This window comes from Erpetoichthys calabaricus, chromosome 1, assembly GCF_900747795.2.
Source record: "Erpetoichthys calabaricus chromosome 1, fErpCal1.3, whole genome shotgun sequence".
Taxonomy (NCBI): domain Eukaryota; kingdom Metazoa; phylum Chordata; class Cladistia; order Polypteriformes; family Polypteridae; genus Erpetoichthys; species Erpetoichthys calabaricus.
The window spans coordinates 81,544,775-81,566,808 of record NC_041394.2 but is presented as its reverse complement, the minus strand read 5'-3'; the positions used below and the strand labels follow the sequence as shown (position 1 = coordinate 81,566,808).

Genomic DNA, 22,034 nt, shown 5'->3' with positions numbered 1-22,034 from the left:
GAAAAAATGTACAAATGTATTAATAGTTTATGAGAAAGAAAGGATACAGGTGTATTTAGATAAGATGCCTTTGAACATTAGTTAGGTAATTTCTTAGTAAATTAGTTAGGTTCTTCATAGTCCACCATAGTCCATTTGAGCAAAATTAAGCCAAAAAATATATATAAATGAAGCAATCTATGCTTTCGAAAAATGATGATTTTATCCTCTAGGACACACACCAAAAGGCAGAACAGAAGACTTGTTTTGTTTTAGAATTTTTTTTATTAATTCACAACTGTTTTTGGAAAGATATTTTTTTACTATTCATCTTTTTGTTTTCTTTGTACAGGTATTCATCATATGCGTGGCTTTATAAAAGTGATGCATTAATGGACAATACAATTACACAAAAAATGTAATGTTTATTTTCTTCCTCAAACAAGGTACAAAGACAAGTGAGCCTTGTAACTAAGCTGAACACGACTCTCTTCAAATTGGCTCAAACACAAAAACACAAAAAACAGAATTGTCATTATTTCATTCCTTTTCACAGGCTGTTAGGACCCCATAAATAAAACCAGTGAAGGTCTCGGATTTGACGGAGGTGATTTGAACAGTTGCACATTTTTCGTATTGCAATTCATGTACTTGAGCCTGAAATTTAGCCGAATTTCAGCATTTTGTGCATCTTTTAGAGCCCCAGTTAAAAAAATGATTGCATGCTGGACCGCCTGACACAAGTGTCCAATCTGAATAATGCTGGGTGCCCTGTGTGAACGTGAATTCAGCTCATTTTTTTCCACTGTGTTTTGGGGTTAAGATGAAGCTGGCCTCATACAAGAAGTTGAGCCAAACTCCCCTGTAACGCATTACCACTCGCTGATCACTCCATTCTGAACACAAGCAATGGAAGGTCTGTCAAGGAATTTAGAAGCTGAAATGTGTAAACCTTTTAGTATTGGTCCTCATGTGGTTTTTTGTTACCTGTCTGACAACTTGAAATTTATAATAGAACAGCAACAAAATAAGACAGAAAAGAAAGAAATTTAATCTACAGACCAAAATAAAACTGCCACCAAGTCCAGATAGGCTGCACCCCTCGTGTCTGAGGCAATTGAACCGGTCGCAGCTGTGACTTTACATCAAGGACCAAAGTCACGTAGGTTTATTAGAGGAGCTGCAAACACAAACCTGCTGAGTTAATATAACTCTGGCTGGGTTTTCCTTTTGAAGTTAAACCTCTGACTGTAACTGAATGGCCTTCTGCATCCTTGATACAAGAGCAGCTGCTGTGCGATCAGGGCTGACAAATGTACTTTAGGCAGTCGCGTGACCTTCATACTATAAGGTTAAATCTTGGAAGCCCCCCACTTAGATTTGTGCTCTATTTCTTACACTACAGGTTGTGGGTATTTCACCCCCCCAAAGAGCCCCCCCTCCCTACTACCCCCCTCCACAATTTAGAAAGAAAGAGTGCACCATTGCGAGCAGTGCTGCGAGACTTCTCAGAAGGCGTGAGGCCCGACGTAGACTGTGAGGCGCAGGGCCGAGCTGGTCTGGTAGCTCATGAGGGGGTTCACTGACACCATCTCCAGGTCCAGGACGTACTCTTTTGGACCAGTCACTGGTCGGGCAAGCACCAGCATAGCACTGATGTTATTGATTTGCTGCAAAATGAAAATAGTTATTTATCAAACAAAGATATGCAGGCGTATTCCAAAGGATTACCAGAACCATTTAATTTTGGACTTTGACTATTATCAAGAAAACATTTAAACATTTTAATGTCGTATCATGGCATGTGATTAATTTAAATGTCAACAATGATCACTCTGTAGAAATCTCAATTTTACATACTAGGTGAAGAAAGAAGGATGGATCAACAGCATGACACAATGGAACACTGAGCCTGTCTGGTTACTCTCTCAGTTGGGTCTGTACATTCCCTCTATTGTCTGCATGTATTTTTATTGCCAATGTGCTATTGTTTTATTCTAGGATTCCAAAAAATGTGATCATTTGGGACAATTGGGGACTCAAAATGAGGCCCTGTTTGAGTCAATGTGGGGGTGTGTGTGAGTTTTCCCAGGAGGTCAGTACAGGGTGGTCTTCCCACTTTGCAGTTAGTGCTGCAGTCAGAGACAGGAACTGGAAAATCATTCAGAAGATGGATAGATGGACAAAGAAAATCTATCCATTCTCCCTCTAACACTATAGAAGTATTGAATGCAAGGATAGAAGCTCAAATAACATAAAAAGCAATTAAAATAAGAAAAGCTACAGAAAAATGATAGGTGTAGAGTAACACATGCAGGTGGCACAGTGGTAGTTCTACTGCTTTGCAGTAAGGAGATTATGGGTTCACTTCCCAGGTCCTCCCTGCATGGAGAGCACTTTGAGTAGTGAGAAAAGCGCAATGTAAATGTAAATATTATTATTATTATTATTAATGTAGACCCTGACAAAAAGAGTCATATTGGTAATGATGTTAAGATAGCCACTGCATGCACTTCAGGGACACAAGGGGTTATCCCAGAAGCACTTGGGTGCAGGACAGCAAGCAACTATCATAGGACTCAATAACCCACACATGGGCCAATTTGAAGATGTGGGAGGAAAGATGGACTACCAAGAGAAGAACTCATGCAGATACCGACAACGACTGGGCATGGGATACTTACCCAACACACAAGTCCATGAGGCAGCAGCACTATCTACTTTGCCAACCATATCGATTAAGTTAAATGTTTTTTATGGCAGACTGGCCTAAAGTTTTCCTTTAGCAGAGTGAAACAAGTTAGCATATCTAAAGATTTCAAAGTTTGGGTGCAATAGAACTGAAGGCCTTATCTCCCCCTGAAAATAGGTAATTTTGGGGGCACAACAAGACTGGCAGTGTGGCTGAAGAGAACTAGTATGTAATGATTCAGTGAAGTGCAAGCACAGATAAACTGGATTTTTCTCTAAATCCCTGAAGAAACTGGAGATGTTGGAGTAGGGTTTGTTTGGTAATTCCTGCAAGCCTCAGTGAAGTGTAAAGTTATGAACTGTTTAATGATAAGGTATGTCTTCAGAGTGAGGGTAGAATTTTTATGAAAATGACCAACATTGCCCCTCCAGGTTTAGGGTCAGTTTTGTGAGCCACATTTAGGGTAAACCTCACTGTGGCCACATTCAGAGGTGTGTATTCCCTTTGCCATTACACAGGGTCATAATAGACAGTTTGCTAGAGGAGTTGTTTTTACTTACCCTGATGTAGAATTCCCCGTGTTCATCTCCTGAGCGGATCCGAAATGTGTTGTAGGCTCCAGGATACACACTGGTGGCTTGGATCTGAAAGATGTCTGATGGCACAGGGCGGTCAGATGTGATGCTCATGTAGCGGTGCACAATTGAGAATGGCAGCTCCCGGCACTCTGGCTTCACCACAGGGCACACACATCGGCTGCAGAAACATAAAGAACAGTGCCTTCAGATCAGAATGTTTCTTTATATTTAGTGTACTTAACATAGTGGCATTGGTGGAATATGTAAAGAAAAAAAAAATCAATGGGGCTTTCATAGTCCAATTTTCAGTCCATCAATAAGACCATTCTCTTACTGTCAGACCTTCACTTAAAATATTATTGTCAACAAGTGTGTTAAAAGACGAATGAAATAATAGGCTGATAATAAAGAAAAGAATGAAATGGCAGGTTAAGTTTTCAGAGGCACTGAAGGAACATCCATTGGATGAAGTTAGCATAGCAAACACCTGCTGCTCACAGGGTTTTATATGATTATTTGGAATACATAACTTTTGCATTTATTGTTTCCATTGAAAATTTTTATGAGAGACTTGAAGAAAACCTGCTGAAGTAATGGTATTGGAAGAAAAAAGCATTTGTTGAGCACCGCCTGAGCTACAAAGCAGCCTGCTGTAAAGCTTTAATGCCACATGTTTTTTTTTTTTTCTGCACACGTTCTTGCCTACTGATGAGAATCCCACGGTTCTGTGGAGGAGTCTACATGGGGTCACATTCTCCATTTAGCTTCACTAAGCTGACCTTTTCATATTTTAGTGAGTAAACATGCCACAAATATAAACATCAGATAAAAAAAGAAACATTATTTCATGACTTTTAATTATCCAGTCAGGATATTTAACCATTTTGAATTGAATGCCTTCAGAAATTGTTTTGATACAGTCTGAAATAAACAGCACCCCTATGTGGTCATTCCTTGTAATTACCACTAAAGAATATTGGTATACTAGTAAATACATGCAAGGTGCATACTGTACTAAGGCTGAGAGCAAACGCTGATTACAGCTCGTTGCCGCACCACGAACCACCTGGACTTGTACCCAAGTGCAGCGGGTGACACTTTAGCACCACACTGGAACAGTGGGACATGCAGGCTGGCCCAGAAAGACAGGGCAGAAGGCACAGAGGGATAAATTCTGACAGGGCACTTATTCATTGTGAGCACAGTGACAGACATCAGGCCAGTTTATAGTCTGCAATCAACATGACATGCAGGTCTTTGGAATGTAGAAGGCAAACAGGAGTAATCTAACTGGACAAGTGGGATTGCAGAACTCTGAAGAAGTGAAGCTGCAATGCTAAACAGTAGTATACTGGTTAGGGGACTGGACTTCACCCCACAAGGCCAGCCCAGCTCCTACCAAAAATTCACTGTGTAAGTTAGTAATCCTGTCTGTGCTCCAACTATTTAAAAAAAGCCAAAAAGTAACCTGAACTTGCAAGTCACCACAGATAAATCTAGAATCATAATAACCACTGTGCCATACGTACATTGTAATGTGTGGCCCAAAGGACAAGAACACTGCATGCAGGAAAAGGGGACACCGAGTAGAAGAGGTTCAAGTTGTCATGCCAGTACATGTAAGAATGCGTCACCAGGGGCCACCAGGCAGTTTGGTTGTACCAGAAGGGCTTGAGACAGGGCGTCAGGTAAATGAAAAGGGTTGTGGATTTGGTGGCAATTTGTGGAGTCCCCTCAGAATGCTAGAGGGCAGATGACTCTGCAGTGGTCTGACTCTCTGAAAGAAAAGGGAAACTAAGGAGGGAAGGTCAGAAGAAAAAGACAACTAGGCTCAAAAATGGCAGCATGTTGTCCTGAGTTGTGTTTACCCTGGGGAAATTGTCTTGTTAAGGAAAATGAATCCTCAGGGAAGCAGGGACAATTGGTGCCACTAGAAGCAGGTATCAATTAGTGTCCCAGTTGCACTTGACTCCTGATATAATTTAAGGGCTTGGCCTGTATTCTGGCCAAGGGCAAGAAGAGGACCAGGAGATGAAACGCTTGTCAAACTAGAAATGAGTGCAAACCATAAAGACCAAATCCTATCCACCAAAGTCTAATCGTAAACTAGGAATCAAAATGAGAGAGAGAAATGGTAGAATCAAAAAGCAGAAAGTAGAGAAAGAATACGCATTTCATTTGATAGCGTTTTTTAACCCCATCACTGATACTGAATGAATCTTTGCTCCGGATTTAAAAGGTCGTGCAATGCAACTTCCATGGCAACCAGAAGCTGCATGCAAGTAACAGGAATAATAACCTGGCGGTGCACACTTGTAAAACAGTGTTGTGGCACCATGAACACAATAGAGAAGTCCAGTAAAATGACACCTTTTATTGGCTAACTAAAAAGATTACAATATGCAAGCTTTCAAGGCAATTCAGGCCCCTTCTTCAGGCAAAGATGTAATGTTGTTTAATGTAATCTTGGCTGAAGAAGGGCTTGAGGTGCCTCGAAAGCTTGCATATTGTAAGCTTTTTAGTTAGCCAATAAAAGGTTTCTTTTTGCTTGCCTTTTCTATTGCATCCATAATGGCTAACACAGTACAACACCCTACTGGTACCATGAATAGTTAAATCATTACATTCAGGAAGCATTTAATTGTGAGGAACCCACTCAGAAGGTGCTAGAGAAAAAGCAGCCCAATTTCCCATGTAATATATTATTCTAAAAAATATTTCAGGAGAGTAAAAAGAATTCTCCAACTGCACAATTCATAACAAGCCAGAAAAGACCCAGGGTCAGTTCAGTTGGGGCAAAGACTGAATGCCACTTCATTATCAAAAACATGTACACTGGGCAAAATTAGAGTCACCAATTACCCCAGCACACTCAACATTACAACATGGGAGGAAACCAGATTTCCCAAAAAAAGTGAGATAAATGTAAACTCGTCACGTTTGACCAGGGTAGGGACTGAACCAACAGTCTGTAATGCTGTGAGCCAGAAGGGCTAACCACTACACCACCCGGTGTCAACCATATGTAATAAATGAAAAATGGACCACCTGATTACATTCTCACCTCTGAACAGGACAACAATGGTGGAAATGACATGTGCTTGCAAAGAGGACAGCAGTGAACCACAGAACAGTAAAGAAATTAAATGAAGCTGAAGGAATCATTCAACACACAGTTTCTGTAATAAACGGGTGTTTGGTGCCAACCAAAGACAACTGAATGGTACAAGCAGTGGGTGTCAAACATGGAAGGTGTATGAAATTCTGTTGTGATAAGGATTGCATTTCAGGCGTGTCTTTGGTTTGCTGGCAAGGCAAGTCTGCTGCTGCCCTCTGATTAAAGTCAAAGGTATTCAGCACATGTGGCACAGAAGGTTACAATGCCATAGTCCATGGGCATGCATGGGTATCAAATTGCTTGGTGACAATTTTTGAAAGGATAGTAAAAATTAGGGAAGGAAATGAAGTGGTCAAAAATTAACTAATCAATGTGATTTATTTACTTTGTCTTATTTAGCAGTCTGAAATGTTTAGTGTTACTACTGACATCAAACACCGAGGCCTCCACTCAACAGCTTATCTCATCCTTTCAATATTTTCTGATGGTCTAACACTTCTTGGTGATCCAACAATCATGCCCTTCACACCACCAGTAAACTTTGAAATAACATTGCGAGAAGGAATCTTTGCAAAGGCATGCTGAACTTGATAAGAAATCTTCTTTGCACCTCGGTTACAGATTAGGATTCAATGCATGCCATTAATACAATGAGGCATCAACCAGTTGTCCATGGCCACTGAAACTCAATTTAGCACAACAACACTGCCATACCAGCCTATATAATCACCCGGAAAATGTTCACATCCTCGCCTACACCAATAATTTTGAAGTCATTTTTTTGTGGGAAACATTCAGTTGCCTCGGAAACTTGTATTCTTACGGGAAGCATTATTCATAAATTTAAAAATGAACCCCATGTTCACAATGCTGATCTAGTCGTAAATGTTGATTCATGTCTTAACATTGCATGCATATAGACTGTGCGAAAAAATAAGTAACTTTTGTAAGACTCCATTTCTAAACAGGTCTAGCTGTTCGTTTCCCTTCATTCTATCTTTCCATACGCAGCAACTTTTCTCCCTCACTGACTGCACTAGAGCTCATTACATGAATGCTTTTGAGGGTTTCATACGTTGTTTCATTTGAGCAGTCAGGTTTTATTTTTGCTAGTGAAATTTTATTTATTGAAGCATTGAGATCAAATAAGCTCCTAATTCATACCACTGATACATCCAACTATGAAGATGTTTAGCCCCTCTAACTGCATTAGTCAGAATACAACGATAAACAGATGAGAAAAAAAGAAAGAGAACTGGAGAGAAACAAGAAGAATCTGCAAGGCTCAGGGCACACGTATAAAACAATAGCAGCTGACAAGAAATGCTTCCGCTGCAGAGCTTTGGACTTGCTGGAAAATAAAGATGTGTCCAAGGATGAAGCTATCAAAGCTGGCAGAAAAAACGGACAGCTTTTGTTTGGGCAGCACATTACATAGATTGGTGTGTCAACGCTGAAAGTGACAGTGTGGAGTCTGCATGGTCTCCAGTGTTCGTGTGTGGAGTCCTTCTCTGCACTCCAAATATTGTGTGTGCATGTTACAACGTGGCCACTCCATTCTTTCAACTTACTTTCATTATGTAAAGCACTGTGAGCTACTTTTTGTATGAAAATGTGCTATATAAATAAATGTTGTTGTTGTTTCACATCCCCGGTAGGCACTTTTACAAACCGTTTTAACTGAATGGCATTTATGTGCTAAGCAACTACAGACACAGGATCAACTTCATGATATTCTGTATTAGCACCATTGATTTGCTGCATGGCTCCCATCACACTGCCTTTGCTTACATGAAGATACCGCACCACAGAGAAATGAATACCTATGCTTTGTTCCAGAAAGACAGTGCCAAAAATCAGTAATAAATATAAATTACCTGTTCAATGTGGACGTATTCGGTACGTTTCAAAGACTTTGCTTCACGTTTCCTCTGATGTCCTATAGACCATCATACTAAGATACTGGCTGGGGAGACTTGTTTTTTATTTAATTGATACATAATGCTTCACTTCAGGGAAAATTAATGTATACCCATATTAATGGAAAAAAATAACCTCAATTTAAAAATACTGAATGTATCCTTTAAGGGCCTGCCATTTCATTAGATCTATTTTCTAACAAGCATCTCTGAAATATTCTGGAATGTTTGCACTTTCTAAATAAACCCAGTGGGTGGCACAGTGGTTAGCCAGAGGCCTACATCTGACTCCTGGCCTGTGCACTGGTGGTACTGCCTGCCTCCTTCTCTGATGAATCTAAATTGACCCTGTGTTAGAGGCCGTGTTCTGCAATGGCCCAGTGCTTCATCCCGTTTCTCATGACCCTATACTGATAACTACAATTAATACACTTTTTTGTACTATATATAATTTATTTCAGTGGTTTGTTATGTACTTTAATTATTACAACAGATCAAAACAACACACTGTATTTAATCGTGTGCCTCAGATGTCCCATGTTCCTCATTTTGTATGCACTGTGTGTCCCTCTTGTTACTGTGTCAAGCACTAGGGATTATTCTGAAAATTGCGTGTATACTGACAGAATGTAAATGAGTCCAATTTGAAAATAATTACATTCACGGACAAGTGGTTTCTTTAAATAACTCTTAGTGCTGTCCCAGAGGTCGTACTGTGACAGCAAAAGAAGAAACTGACCTAAATTGAGATTTTTTTTTTTTCCTCTTTATTTCTTTCAAGCCATCCTCTTGCCTGGCAGGCAATTAGTGTGTGGGTCCAAAATGGTACTTTGTGTTTACATTTGACCTTTTTATAGAATTTTGCATGTTTCTTCATTTGGGGAGATAGACGTTCATTTATTCATTCTTACAAGTTCAGGACTCACTTATCCCAGTATGGGGTTGCAGGTAGCATGTGCCAACGATGTGGCATAATGGTTAAGGTTGACACTGTGACCTGCCTCTCACAGTACCATAACTGAGCACTCCTGTTACTTTCCCCTTTGACACACGTTCCTCATCACCTCCCACCAGCTGTGTGTTTGTTAAACTGTCTTTGTGACTGAATGCTCTTAAGGACCTCTTCTGCAGCCCCGGTTTGACACCCCACCCCAGGGTTACTTCTGGGTCAGCCTTATATTTTCTCTTGGGATACCAACCTAGAACTCCCTCTATTAGCTCTTGGTGTCCCTGCTTCCTTCAGCCTTAGCCTTAATGGGTGATGTCTCCAAGGCAGCTCCACAGCTGACCCACAGTCACATAGGTTACCTTCTGGAGCTGTGTGCCCTCTTGCAGGCAGGTGATGCTGCCACCTCTGGGGTTCCCTTTTTAAGACTCTCTTCTTCTATAAGAAGAGGGTCAGGCCTCCTTGTCCATAGCTGGGTCACCTACCTTAGTGTTTTGGTAGCACAATACAGTACATGCCTCCTTCCTGGGCTTCTTTTTACTGCACCTGCCTGGGATAGCAAGTAACCACGAAAGGCTTACCACCCACTGTGTTCCCATGTTGATATATGCTGGACGTCTTCTGGTACAGATGTGTCTCTATTTCTATATGCAGTACTTGGCTAAGCCCTCTGCTGCCCTGGTTAATTTTACCAGTCAAGCACTTCTCACAACAATACAGTATATTAAACAGTTTACCTTTGTAACTGGATTTTTGGGATGCAGGACAAATTGAATATGAACAGCTACATCACAGACACTCCACTGAATCACTGAGAACTGGGGTCTGGTCTCTGGAACTTTGTGCCACTGTGCTATTCCTATTCCTTACCAAAGAATACAAAAGCTTGGAATAACACAATGATCAATATACTAGTCTGAGTCAAAAAGGTAAAAACCTTGGTGGGCACAGCACAAACAACAAGACTCATGGTGATCTCATATGGAGGATATTGTGACCTTCAGTAATTATAATAGTCCTTGATTTCCAGCAGCCACACAGTGTTGTTACTCTGTTATTTTAAAGCTGCAAAAAATAAAAAAAACTAGGATTTCAAATTATAGTAATTTCCATTAGGCCATAATTAGTTGTCCTTATGGATGTTAATTGATCCTCAATGTACGAACAGCAAAAGGGCATCAACAGGGAGCTGGCAACTTTACACCTTAAACAGATGCCAGCCAGAAAATTTAAAATGTGAGTGAAGCCATCAACATGGCAGTACTGCCCAGTTATGGTAAAGATTTACATAAGCAATTATGCTCAAAGTTTAAAGAAAAACCTTCAGCATGGCTTATAGTGCAATCCCTGGTCTCATGCACTGACTTTGAGCAGCAGCAAGCTGTACAATGGCATATTGCCCACTAGGGGTCACTGAAGGAATGCCAACATGCAGAGAAGCAGTTAACAACAATGAAATTCTGCTCATTTTCTTGTGAGTCTTGATGTTTATGAATGTCAAAAATAAATACCTACTTGTCTGACACCTGGACATAGGGCTCTTGGCAGCGGTTTGTGTCAACACACTGGTAACCCCCATGGATGTTAACACAGGTCTGAGATTCAGGGCACTGGTGGGCATTGGTCTCACATTCATTGATATCTAGAAGGGAAAAGAAAATAAAGTGTGGGCGAGGGGAGGGAGGAATCCAAAGTCTTAACCATTTATTTTTTTTTTATATGTTTAGGGATTTTTAAAACACATTAATCGTTTATGCAGCAGACAAATCCCATGGATTTTGTTTATGTATAATTTTCACATTACAGATTGAACAACATTTGAGTCAGAAGTTGATAGAGGGTAACTTGCCAGCATTGGGCACCAGGTACGAACAAAACTTGGATGAGGCACCAGTCTCATGCTCACACCCACACTTAGACATTGGGCCAACTTAAAGTTGGCAATAAAACCCAAAGGGCATTGGTATCTGAGGGCAAAACCAACAATCAAACACATGATAAATGTACAAAGCTCACAAACACAGAAACTGAGCCGAAAGTTTAAATCTGTATCCTGGAACTATGAGGTAGTATCACTAACCACTGTGTCGCTTCATGCTTGAAACTGATTTTTCTCCACTGGTGAAAGGTTTTGTAAATGAACACATACCTTGGCATTGTCGTGTGCCCAGTAGCTGGTACCCTTCAGGGCAAGTGCATATGAAGCGCCCAGGCTCATTGACACACTGATGTTGACAAAGGTAGCTGGAATAGCTGCACTCATCAATATCTGATAAGAGAGGAAGCTCAGGTTATAACTGGAAGTTTACAAGAATACAAATACACTTTTACCATCTGAAGACCTACAATTATAGGATAATGGGGATTCTGACTTACTATACCTTGTTTCAACCTTAACTTTCTTAACTTTATTAAATTGTTAAAAGAACATTCTAGTAACAGCAAATAAACTAAGCAGTGCTTGGACCTTAACACAGAAGACTTGTTAGAACCTTGATTTTGGGATGCAGGTATGGGACTGCTTTTCCCCAATTTAGATTGTCTGAAAATACAGTATACTAACTTAAATATTAAATATCTTTTTATTGTCCTGAGGAGTTTCTATTTATGGGGTGTACATAGTCATTGGATTCTATTTGGTGCATTAAAATGTTTTATGGTCTGAAGCGAAAAACATTTACCAAGTGTCAGTTAGAAGCTCACCATCCTGCTCTGAGCCCTAATGAAAAATACTGCAATGGGAGAGGTGCCCACAAATAGGTCTAGTCCAAAATAAGTATTGGTCAGTGTCAGGCATGTTCATCCTTATTCTATACATGATGGTAAGAAAAAGTCCATGAATTCCCATAAGGTCTGATCTTCAAAGGTTAATGCGGTGTCTGCTTATGAGTGCAAGGTCAACTAAGAATTTAGATGTCCAAAGGCATATAACATTAAAAATAAATTGACAAAGGAAACCAGATTTTAAAATATCAGCCAAAAATTTTACTTCTGTATATGTTTATCGAACCTACTGATCCAACGTTTGTCTCCTTTGTTGGCAAAAGTACTGTATGTAACATTTCCGGTTAATCAATGGGTTCTTTGAGTTAAATGCACTAGGAAAATTACATCAAAATCAATTTCCGGGGTCTTAGATTTTTAAAAACACCCCAATACTAGTCCTCTCCATCACTTTTCACCCCACAGATTTATTGAAGTACTGTAAATGATAGCCCTGATGACGACCTGAGGAAAACAGTTACCGATACTCATAAGAGTAGAGAGGATTGTGCATGGTGCATGAATGGGGAAGGTTTAAATCAGTGATACTCATCCTAATGATAGAAACACAAAAATCCACCATTGAGAATTTCTGAAGAACTGAGTGCAGCATTTGCAAATGATGATGTGAAATTGCATCATATTACATCAAAAAAGACATTTTGATTTCTTCATCTGCATGGCATCTTTGCAATGCATCCACAGGGATATGAGAATAACGTCAGTGCAGCTGAAAAGGAATGTGAGATATTTGATGACCAATTAGTGCAAACCTAGCAAAAGAAAGGGAATTCTTTTTTGTGATCCACCAGCAGATAGGCTGAAAGGCTCCACCGGCCATTCACAGTGTCTCATTCTATGGGTCACAGTTGATGAAATTTGGTTACACTAGTGAAACGATTTGAAATAAAATGTATTGTTTGCCCACAACATTTTGGAAGGTAATTTAAAGTTACGAATTTTTCAAGTTGATCATTGTCTACATGAATGTACCATGGGAAGTTGTCTTTTTAAGTGAAATATTTTATATAAATCTTAAAAGATGCCACATCTGTTCCTGCAGTTTAAGGATAAAATAGCACACAAGCACACATGCGTTTGAAACAATGAAAAGTTAGTTATGTAAATACAGAGAAATATACTGCTCAAAAAAATTAAAGGAACACTTTCTAATCAGAGTATAGCATCAAGTCAATGAAACTTCTGGGATATTGATCTGGTCAGTTAAGTAGCAGAGGGGGTTGTTAATCAGTTTTAGCTGCTTTGGTGTTAATGAAATTAACAACAGGTGCACTAGAGGGGCAACAATGAGATGACCCCCAAAACAGGAATGGTTTAACAGGTGGAGGACAATGACATTTTCCCTCCTCATCTTTTCTGACTGTTTCTTCAGTAGTTTTGCATTTGTCAGTGTCAGTACTGGTAGCATGAGGTGATACCTGGACCCTACAGTGGTTGTACAGGAAGTCCAACTCCTCCAGGATGGCACATCAATGTGTGCCATTGCCAGAAGGTTTGCTGTGTCTCCCAGCACAGTCTCAAAGGCATGGAAGAGATTCCAGGAGACAGGTAGTTACTCTAGGAGAGCTGGAGTGGGCCGTAGAATGTCCTTAACCCATCAGCAGGACCAGTATCTGCTCCTTTGGGCAAAGAGGAACAGGATGAGCACTGCCAGAACCCTACAGAATGACCTCCAGAAGACCACTGGCGTTAATGTCTCTGACCAAACAATCAGAAACAGACTTCATGAGGGTGGCCTGAGGGCCTGACATCCTCTAGTAGGCCCTGTACTCACCCCCCAGCACCGTGGAGCTCAATTGGCATTTGCCATAGAATACCAGAATTGACAGGTCCACCACTGGTGCCCTGTGCTTTTCACAGATGAGAGTAGTTTCACCTTGAGCACATGTGACAGACATGATAGGGTCTGGAGAAGCCGTGGAGAATGTTATGGTGCCTGTAACATCGTTCAGCATGACCGGTTTGGTGGTGGATCAGTGATGGTCTGGAGAGGCATATCCATGGAGGGACACACAGACCTCTACAGGCTAGACAACGGCACCTTGACTGCCATTAGGTATTGGGATGAAATCCTTGGACCCATTGTCAGACCCTGTGCCGGTGCAGTGGGTCCTGGGTTCCTCCTGGTGAACGACAATGCCCAGCATCATGTGGTGAGAGTATTCAGGCAGTTCCTGGAGAATGAAAGAATTGATACCATTGACTGGCCCCCATGCTCACCTGACCTAAATCCAATAGAACACCTCTGGGACATTATGTTTCGGTCCATCTGACCCCGCCAGGTTGCACCTCAGACTGTCCAGGAGCTCAGTAATGCCGTGGTCCAGATCACGGAGGAGATCCCTTAGGACATGGGGCATGGGACATTAGCGACTTAGGACATCCGTCATCTCATTAGGAGCATGCCCTCCCGACATTGTCAGGCATGCACATGGGAGCCATACAAACTACTGACTATGATTTGGAGTTGCTACTATGAAATTTCAGTGAAATGGACTAGCCTGCCGCATCATTTTTTCACTTTGATTTTCGGAGTGTCTTTGAATTCAGCCCTCTGTAAGGTTGATAATTTTCATTTCCATCAAACTTTGTGGCATCCTTTCGTTCCTAACACATTACCCAGTCCATAAGAGTAGAGATATCCAGCAGACTTTTTTTCCCATTGAGATCCGATGTGTTTTCAAAGTGTTCCTTTCATTTTTTGAGCAGTGTATTTTACCTTAAGCGCTCAGATAACTCTCGAAAAAAAAACAAAAAAACAACAGCAACATTAACAGTACAAAGTACAGGAAAGCACACCTCAGGATGAAAGGTTGACATGAAAGAAGACAGGCAATGAAGTGAAGAGCATAGCTGGATTTCTTTTAAAGGGCAGAGTTTCACAATTTTGTTTTTCCAAAGATGACACAGATACTTTGTTTTATGATATGTGTGTATTTTCTAAGATGTGGATCAACATTTGAGAACATTCTTGGCTGGAAAATGGACATATTTGGTAAGTTTTAAAGCTTTTGTTTCCACATTTGGATCTGTGTCCTATATTAATTAAAATATATAGAAAAAATGCTTTACTTAATTTGCCTTGGGAAATTGTGTTCTTAACATATTCCATGATTGTAAGAAACAAACTTTAACTTGTAAAATATCCAATAGATTGAAGTATGGGCACCAAGCATTTGTATCAGCATGATTGTTACATATCAATATAATTAGCTTACAATTGATACTGCTCAGTAATTTCACCATATTGCTGACTATGATGATGACTGGTTGTGATTTTCAACTTGTCTGGTAAAGTTGATTTATGACAAACCAGGGGAGACTTGATGTTATATGAGACTAACATCTTCCACCCCCTCACTGTGTCATTGTTCAAAGATGGTGCTGATGGTTGGATACAAATGGACAACGGGAAGAGAAGGCAGTGATATCAAAGCTTACCATACAGGGGATGTTTCTTCCTGTCTTGCAAATATCTAAGACAGCCATCATAGTTGGTACGTAAGATTGTGACTCTAATCATATTCAATTTATAAATTCACACACTGTTCTGAAATTAGTATGGAGTGCCTCACATTCCTTAGTCTTGATTATTTTAGAAAGAAATGATAGTGGCCATTTTTCAGGGTGTTGAAGATGTGTCTCACTAAGTCTTTGAGTGCACTGCATGGACTTACAGTAATAGTTAAGGTCCAACACTGCAGATTTCAGATTTCTCGTGGATGCCAAATAACATACACATTGTACAAAGTCATCTGACCTAATCTTCAATTACTAATTTACATTTTAAAATATTTCAAGCCACGGTTAATTACTTTTCTGAAGAACCAATTAGTCAAACAACATCTAGATGTACACCATGTCATCTTTCTTACCATTGCAGGCAAAGCCATCCTGACCCAGCTCATACCCCTGGTCACAGCGGCATATGAAGGTGCCATATGTGTTATAGCAACGTTGTTGGCAAGGGGCTCCCATATCACATTCATTTACATCTGGGGGGAACAGAAGGAAGAAGAGAACAATAATTATGTCAGAAATTTCAAATGTAATATTCATTTTCAATATAAAACTCTAAAAACTGGTTGAATGTTAGCTGAAGAGCAGTGATTTATCCCCAGGGATGTAACTAGACATAGCTGGTGTTTTATTCCTTACTGTATGTATACAGTTACACAGTGGATGACCATACGTCTTGCATTTTCTTTGCATGAAGGCTTTGCCTCCACTTCTTGAGTAATTGTGGCCCACCCACTTTCACGGCCCCATCTAGTTCTATTATCCATTGGTTACACTATTCTGAATTGGGCACATCTGGGTTGCAACTGCAAAATATGCCTTTAGAGAATAATCCAATGTGCCCCTGTCCAGCACCCCATGGACACTAAGGGAGCTGAACACTGCATATTGTGACAGCAGCTCTCAGTGTTTTAAGAGGCCAGCAAACTTTCAACACTAGCAGTTCACAATGCATATACCTCACCCCCTTTCCACACAGGTACTGGTTCATATTACATCTTAGGAAAGAAGTATGTCCTTATTGAAAAGTAGTAAGAACGTTCTGTGCAGGCTCCAAAAAATGTGTAAACCAGAATAATGCATGCAGGATGTGTTTCATAAATAAACATTACATTACATCTTGCCTGAAGAAGGGGCCTGAGTTGCCTTGAAAGCTTGCATATTGTAATCTTTCTAGTTAGCCAATAAAAGGTGTCATTTTGCTTGGCTTTTCTCTACATAAATAAACATAAAACCAAATTTAAACTTATCACTTTCTGGTTGTTGTCACTGCATTTTGAAAAGGTCTTCACTCTGTGTGCTGCCAGTAAATGTAAAATTCAACCACAGTACATCCTGTCCGAGAAAATATTAAGTTAAACCTAACGTGAAGAATGACTGAAGTAGCATCCACTGTTGCAGAGCCATTGCATTAATATTTTACTAGTCATGAGCAAGTACTAGAATGGCATCTAGACCTGACTGAAAGCACACTTCCAGTAGTCAAAGTCCAAGAAAGACAAGACATCCACACCTGCATGGGAGCTAAAACCACAGCTAGTCCCATGAAATGATTATTGGGACCAGCAGTTCTTGTGAAATGCTCACAGTGATGGGATAGAAGCCGTTGAAATCATATTGAGTGAACTAGCAAGCACCACTATACTATAATGAGTAATCCTGGAAGAATATAAATGTCTGGAATGTGCAGCTAGTCTTAGTGATGGTAGTAGACACTGAATGAAGCACCCTTCAGTTCCTCAACAAAGACATTTGATTTATGGTGGACAGTGCACATCAATAATAAGGATAAAATGAATGAAATGACAGCACGTGTTCCTTGTGGACAAAACTTTAGCCAGTCTTGTGTAAGGAAGGAAATGGCATCCAGTCATTTTGAGGGGTTAGTCTAGAGCAGGCGAAACATTTCTTGGGCAGTGAATGGACTGGCCTCCTCTACTGGGCAGTGTGTGAAAGCACATTACGTTCAGCTGTTCATCGTCAAGGATATTAAATACCAGGTACAATACTATACATCCATCCATTTTCCAACCCGCTGAATCCGAACACAGGGTCACGGGGGTCTGCTGGAGCCAATCCCAGCCAACACAGGGCACAAGGCAGGAACCAATCCCGGGCAGGGTGCCAACCCACCGCAGGACACACACAAACACACCCACACACCAAGCACACACTAGGGCCAATTTAGAATCACCAATCCACCTAACCTGCATGTCTTTGGACTGTGGGAGGAAACCGGAGCGCCCGGAGGAAACCCACGCAGACACGGGGAGAACATGCAAACTCCACGCAGGGAGGACCCGGGAAGCGAACCCAGGTCGTCAGGTCTCCTAACTGCGTGGCAGCAGCGCTACCCACTACGCCACCGTGCCGCCCACAATACTATACAATACAATTTATTTTTGTATAGCCCAAAATCACACAGGAAGTGCCACAATGGGCTTTAACAGGCCCTGCCTTTTAAGAAAACAAGAAAAACCTCCCAAAAAAACCCTTGTAGGGAAAAAAAAAATGGAAGAAACCTTGGGAAAGGCAGTTCAAAGAGAGACCCCTTTCCGGGTAGGTTGGGTCTGCAGTGGGTATCAAAAAAAGGGGATCAATATAATACAATACACAGAACAGAACACAAGTAATCCTTAATATAATATATAATATTACATATATATAATATATACCATATATATTTGTGTATAAGATCGAGAAAAACTGATCATAAAATCAGACCCTGACTTATACGCCCGTTCAAAACTACGACACTTATTTTTTTTTAATTTTACTTCTTGCTTCCTCCAATCTCGCACCAGTTTCTCAGACGCATTGAATTTTGTTGCAGCAGTTACCAATTTCTTTCACCCTTCAACTACTTTTAATTTAAAACCAGCTTCATATTTTCTTCTGATCGAAGGCTCCATCGTAGATAAGGGATGCTCTTACGATAAAGGTGTATGAAGGTGTGAGATACAAAAAACACAAATCAGTGCAAACGTTGCTTCAGAATAGTTTGGGTATTATCGTGTGGTCATGTAGGCACAATACATAGGAAAAAAAAGGCAGTGTGCTCCGTGGTTACTCTCTTATGTGGGCGTTAGCATATCATAATCTCTTGGACCAATAGTGTCAGTTTTCCGCATTCGACTTATACGATCGACATTATAAAATACTGGGAATTATACGGTTAAATCAAGCCCCGACATATCCGTGGGAGAGCTTAAATGTGAGTATATACGGTATATAATATATATTATATATAATATTGTATGCATACAATATAATATGTAATATAACTACAGCAAGCAAGGTTACAATTTCATTAAACTAATGTGCTAACACAGTCTTTCTCTAACTTTGGGGCAAATTTAGGGGTGGAGTGGTGGCTGTGAGGCTAAGGATCTGTGCTGGTATCCAGAAGGTTGCCGGTTTGAATCCCCGTCACTGCCAAAAGAGATCCTACTCTGCTGGGCCCTTGAGCAAGGCCCTTAACCTTCAATTGCTCCAGGGGCGCTGTACAATGGCTGACCCTGCGCTCTGACCCCAAGGGGTATGCGAAAACTAACAAATTCATAATACAAGAAATTGTATAAGGCAAAATAAAGAACAAAAAAAAAAAATCCACTGCCTAACACTCAAAATCCTTAAATTGCAGTACAACTCACATTGCACAACATTTTATCTTCTAACGTGTTGTTTTGTCCACATAATATGGCACACACTACACAATCCGGCACAGATGAGGTTCACTAAGTCCTGGATTCATCTGTTGTAAAGGGGGTTTAAGGCCAAACATGTGAGAAATTACTAACTCTGTCAAAATGGTTGCCAGAAGTGCTGGTTGTGGTTCAGATGAGACATCAAATAGATATTAGTGCTCTTGCCAGAGTTCCCTTCACTTTTCCTCCGTTTCTTGGGTCTCCTGGTCTACTCTTCCTCAAATTCACCTTGTGGTTGTTCTCCCCTCGTCCCCTCGCTGGCTATTGCTCATCACAGTTCTCAGTACTTGTCATGCATCTGTTCATTCAACAAGATTTTGTGTCACATAATTTCAAACAACGCTGAACTGGACGTCCTTAAATTAGTGAAGGGCATGAGGCGCAATTTTGATCTGGGGATTTTATTACAGATCTCAGAAATTAGTCTGCAGTATTACAAACTGGGGCTAAAGGTCTTCAGTGTAAACCTGCAATTTTGAAGAAATAATATCTGAAGTGGTTTCTAACCCTCAAAACTAAAATGAGATCAACTTCAGAAGCGCGCCTAACACTGAACTGCCTTGTAGGGGTTTTGGCACTGGCAGAGCAGACAGAACACAAAAATTGTAAACATTTTAATAAGATGATCTTGAGCTACAATAATAATATTTAGCACAAAGTGATCTACATCCACACTATATTAGTTTTTCAAAAGGTCATGTGCAAGAGACATAAGGTTATTGATTTGTTTTGGGGAAAAATGTGTTAATCAATAGAAGGGTTAGATGGAAAAACAGTTTAAGACCCCATTGAGGAAACTATGAATGGCAGGGTATAGGAATCTTATGCCATGTTTTGTATGTTTAATTTTTGAATAATCACTGAAGATTTGTTAATTACAACACTCATATAATGCATTTTGAAGTCAGCCAACAAATGTACATGGACATATAAACTGAAGTGTTGATTGAATGGGATGTTAGAACATTTAATGTCCTGGTTTTAGTCATAGAATTTCATCAGCCTATATGTTAATTTTTAGCTAAATGAAATGCAAATCCCTTTATTGAGAACTGAAATGAAGTGCTTCCCGTAACATTCAAGGATTGGAATCCCCACCATCCACTTTCTTGATTCAGTTATGCTAAACTAAGAGATCTTCAGCACTCAGCCTATTGCACGGTCCTTTTACATATGACATTTTTAGCTACTGTTGTACTCACTCTGGAGGAAAGATAAGCCGCAAAATGTATCACAAAATTTGTAAAAAGTTGTACAGCTGGCAAACAATTTTTTAAGATTTAGCAGTAAAAAGAAAATTCCCATTGATCATTAAGTGTTTGGTAACTTTTAGAGTTGACTTACCCACACAGGAACGATTGTTGCCAGCCAGCTGGAAGCCAGGCTCACACTGGCAAGAAAATGACCCTGGGGAGTTCACACAACGGTGCTGGCAGTATCTGTAGCGACACTCGTCGATATCTAGGAAGAGAGACAGTGGCTTTGTCACCACGCTGGCTACCAAGGTTGTGAAGAAGCTGCTGGGGTTTACTATACCACAAAATGTGCTTGTAATAAAAAAAACAATTTAAATATCCATTTCAATTCAGTTTTAAGTTGAGGTGTCTGGAGCCTAAAAGTCTGGACAAGGTGCCAGACCATCACAGGGCACTACCACATGGGGCCAGTTAATCTAACACACGCATTTATAGGATATGAGAGGAAGATGAGTAGTAGAGAAAAAAAAAAAAACAATCAAGCACTAGGAGAACATGCAAAGTTATGAGATGTGTGAAACATCAGGTCACAGTACTGCCCACTTTATCTAAATGCACCATCATGAAAAAGAGTTGACCTATTCAGGCATTTTGCTTGAAATCAGTGCAAATCTTTTCTCAGTATTATTTTAGACACAGTAGGTGCAATGACTGATGTGCATCCTTTTCATCCATGCCCCTTTTTCCACCATCCTTCTTTTATTTGTTATATAAAAACACAAACTGTTCAGACTACTTTCCTTTTTCTAGCTAACATCTGCCACAGTGGCTTTGAAGGCTACAAGGAGGCATCAGGGTACATCTGTGAAAGAGTATTATACAGATGATGCGTAATCTCAGACTCTTCCCAGAAACGCCTCTATGATTTTCCATGTTAGAATTTCCTCTTTAAGGCAATATATTAGTAATGATCAGCCAATAAGAGAGCACAGGTCTACTTATTCATTACGACTGGATTCAGACTGGGTGACAAACTGGGAGGAACGCTCACAAATGGCCATAAGTGATCTAACAGGATGTTTTATAATTGCTTTGTTTTATCCGTTGGCACAGAGGAAGTGATAATGAGAAACTACACAAGCACCAAAGCATGCCAACATGGAATTAGCATTTGTGAAGGTGGGCATACAGGCTAATCAAAAATATAAAGATGAGCAGTACTCGACATGGACGCTTGCTCATTCTTCAGGTGCTGGGGAAATGGCCTGGTACGCTTGCATTGCTAGTCACGTAAAGTCATACAGTCACACTGTTATGTGTGGAATGTAAAGCTGCTTTTATTATTTAGATTATCACAATGCTTGTTATCATAATGTGAGTCTGGGCAGCTGGCAGTATATTTTACAGCCTTAAACATAAGAAAACATATAATAAGAGAATGAACAGAGATGGAGCTTGTGATCTCATCTGCTTATTGTTTACTAGTCAGTTAATTCACTCATGTTTTTGAAAACAGCAGAAGAGAAGTTCGACTCTCCAAAAATGGTTGATTCCGACACAGGGCTCAATCGTAGCCCTAGTGGGGTGCCACCAGGT

The 22,034-nt window shown here is 40.3% G+C and overlaps 1 protein-coding gene across 4 annotated transcripts in view; it reads right to left on the bottom strand.

Annotated features, from left to right (window-relative positions):
• Positions 1–241: 241 nt before the first annotated feature.
• Positions 242–22,034, bottom strand: part of efemp2a (EGF containing fibulin extracellular matrix protein 2a) — a 95,545-nt gene continuing 73,752 nt past the window's right edge. For all 4 annotated transcript variants that reach the window (XM_028802935.2, XM_028802927.2, XM_028802943.2 and 1 more), the window contains exons 6-11: positions 20,587–20,703; positions 15,892–16,011; positions 11,382–11,501; positions 10,748–10,874; positions 3,232–3,427; positions 242–1,649 (exon numbers count right to left, since the gene is read on the bottom strand). In XM_028802935.2, the coding sequence (XP_028658768.1) occupies positions 1,488–1,649; positions 3,232–3,427; positions 10,748–10,874; positions 11,382–11,501; positions 15,892–16,011; positions 20,587–20,703 (842 nt within the window). In that variant the 3' untranslated portion in view covers positions 242–1,487. The remainder of the gene's footprint in view (positions 1,650–3,231; positions 3,428–10,747; positions 10,875–11,381; positions 11,502–15,891; positions 16,012–20,586; positions 20,704–22,034) is intronic.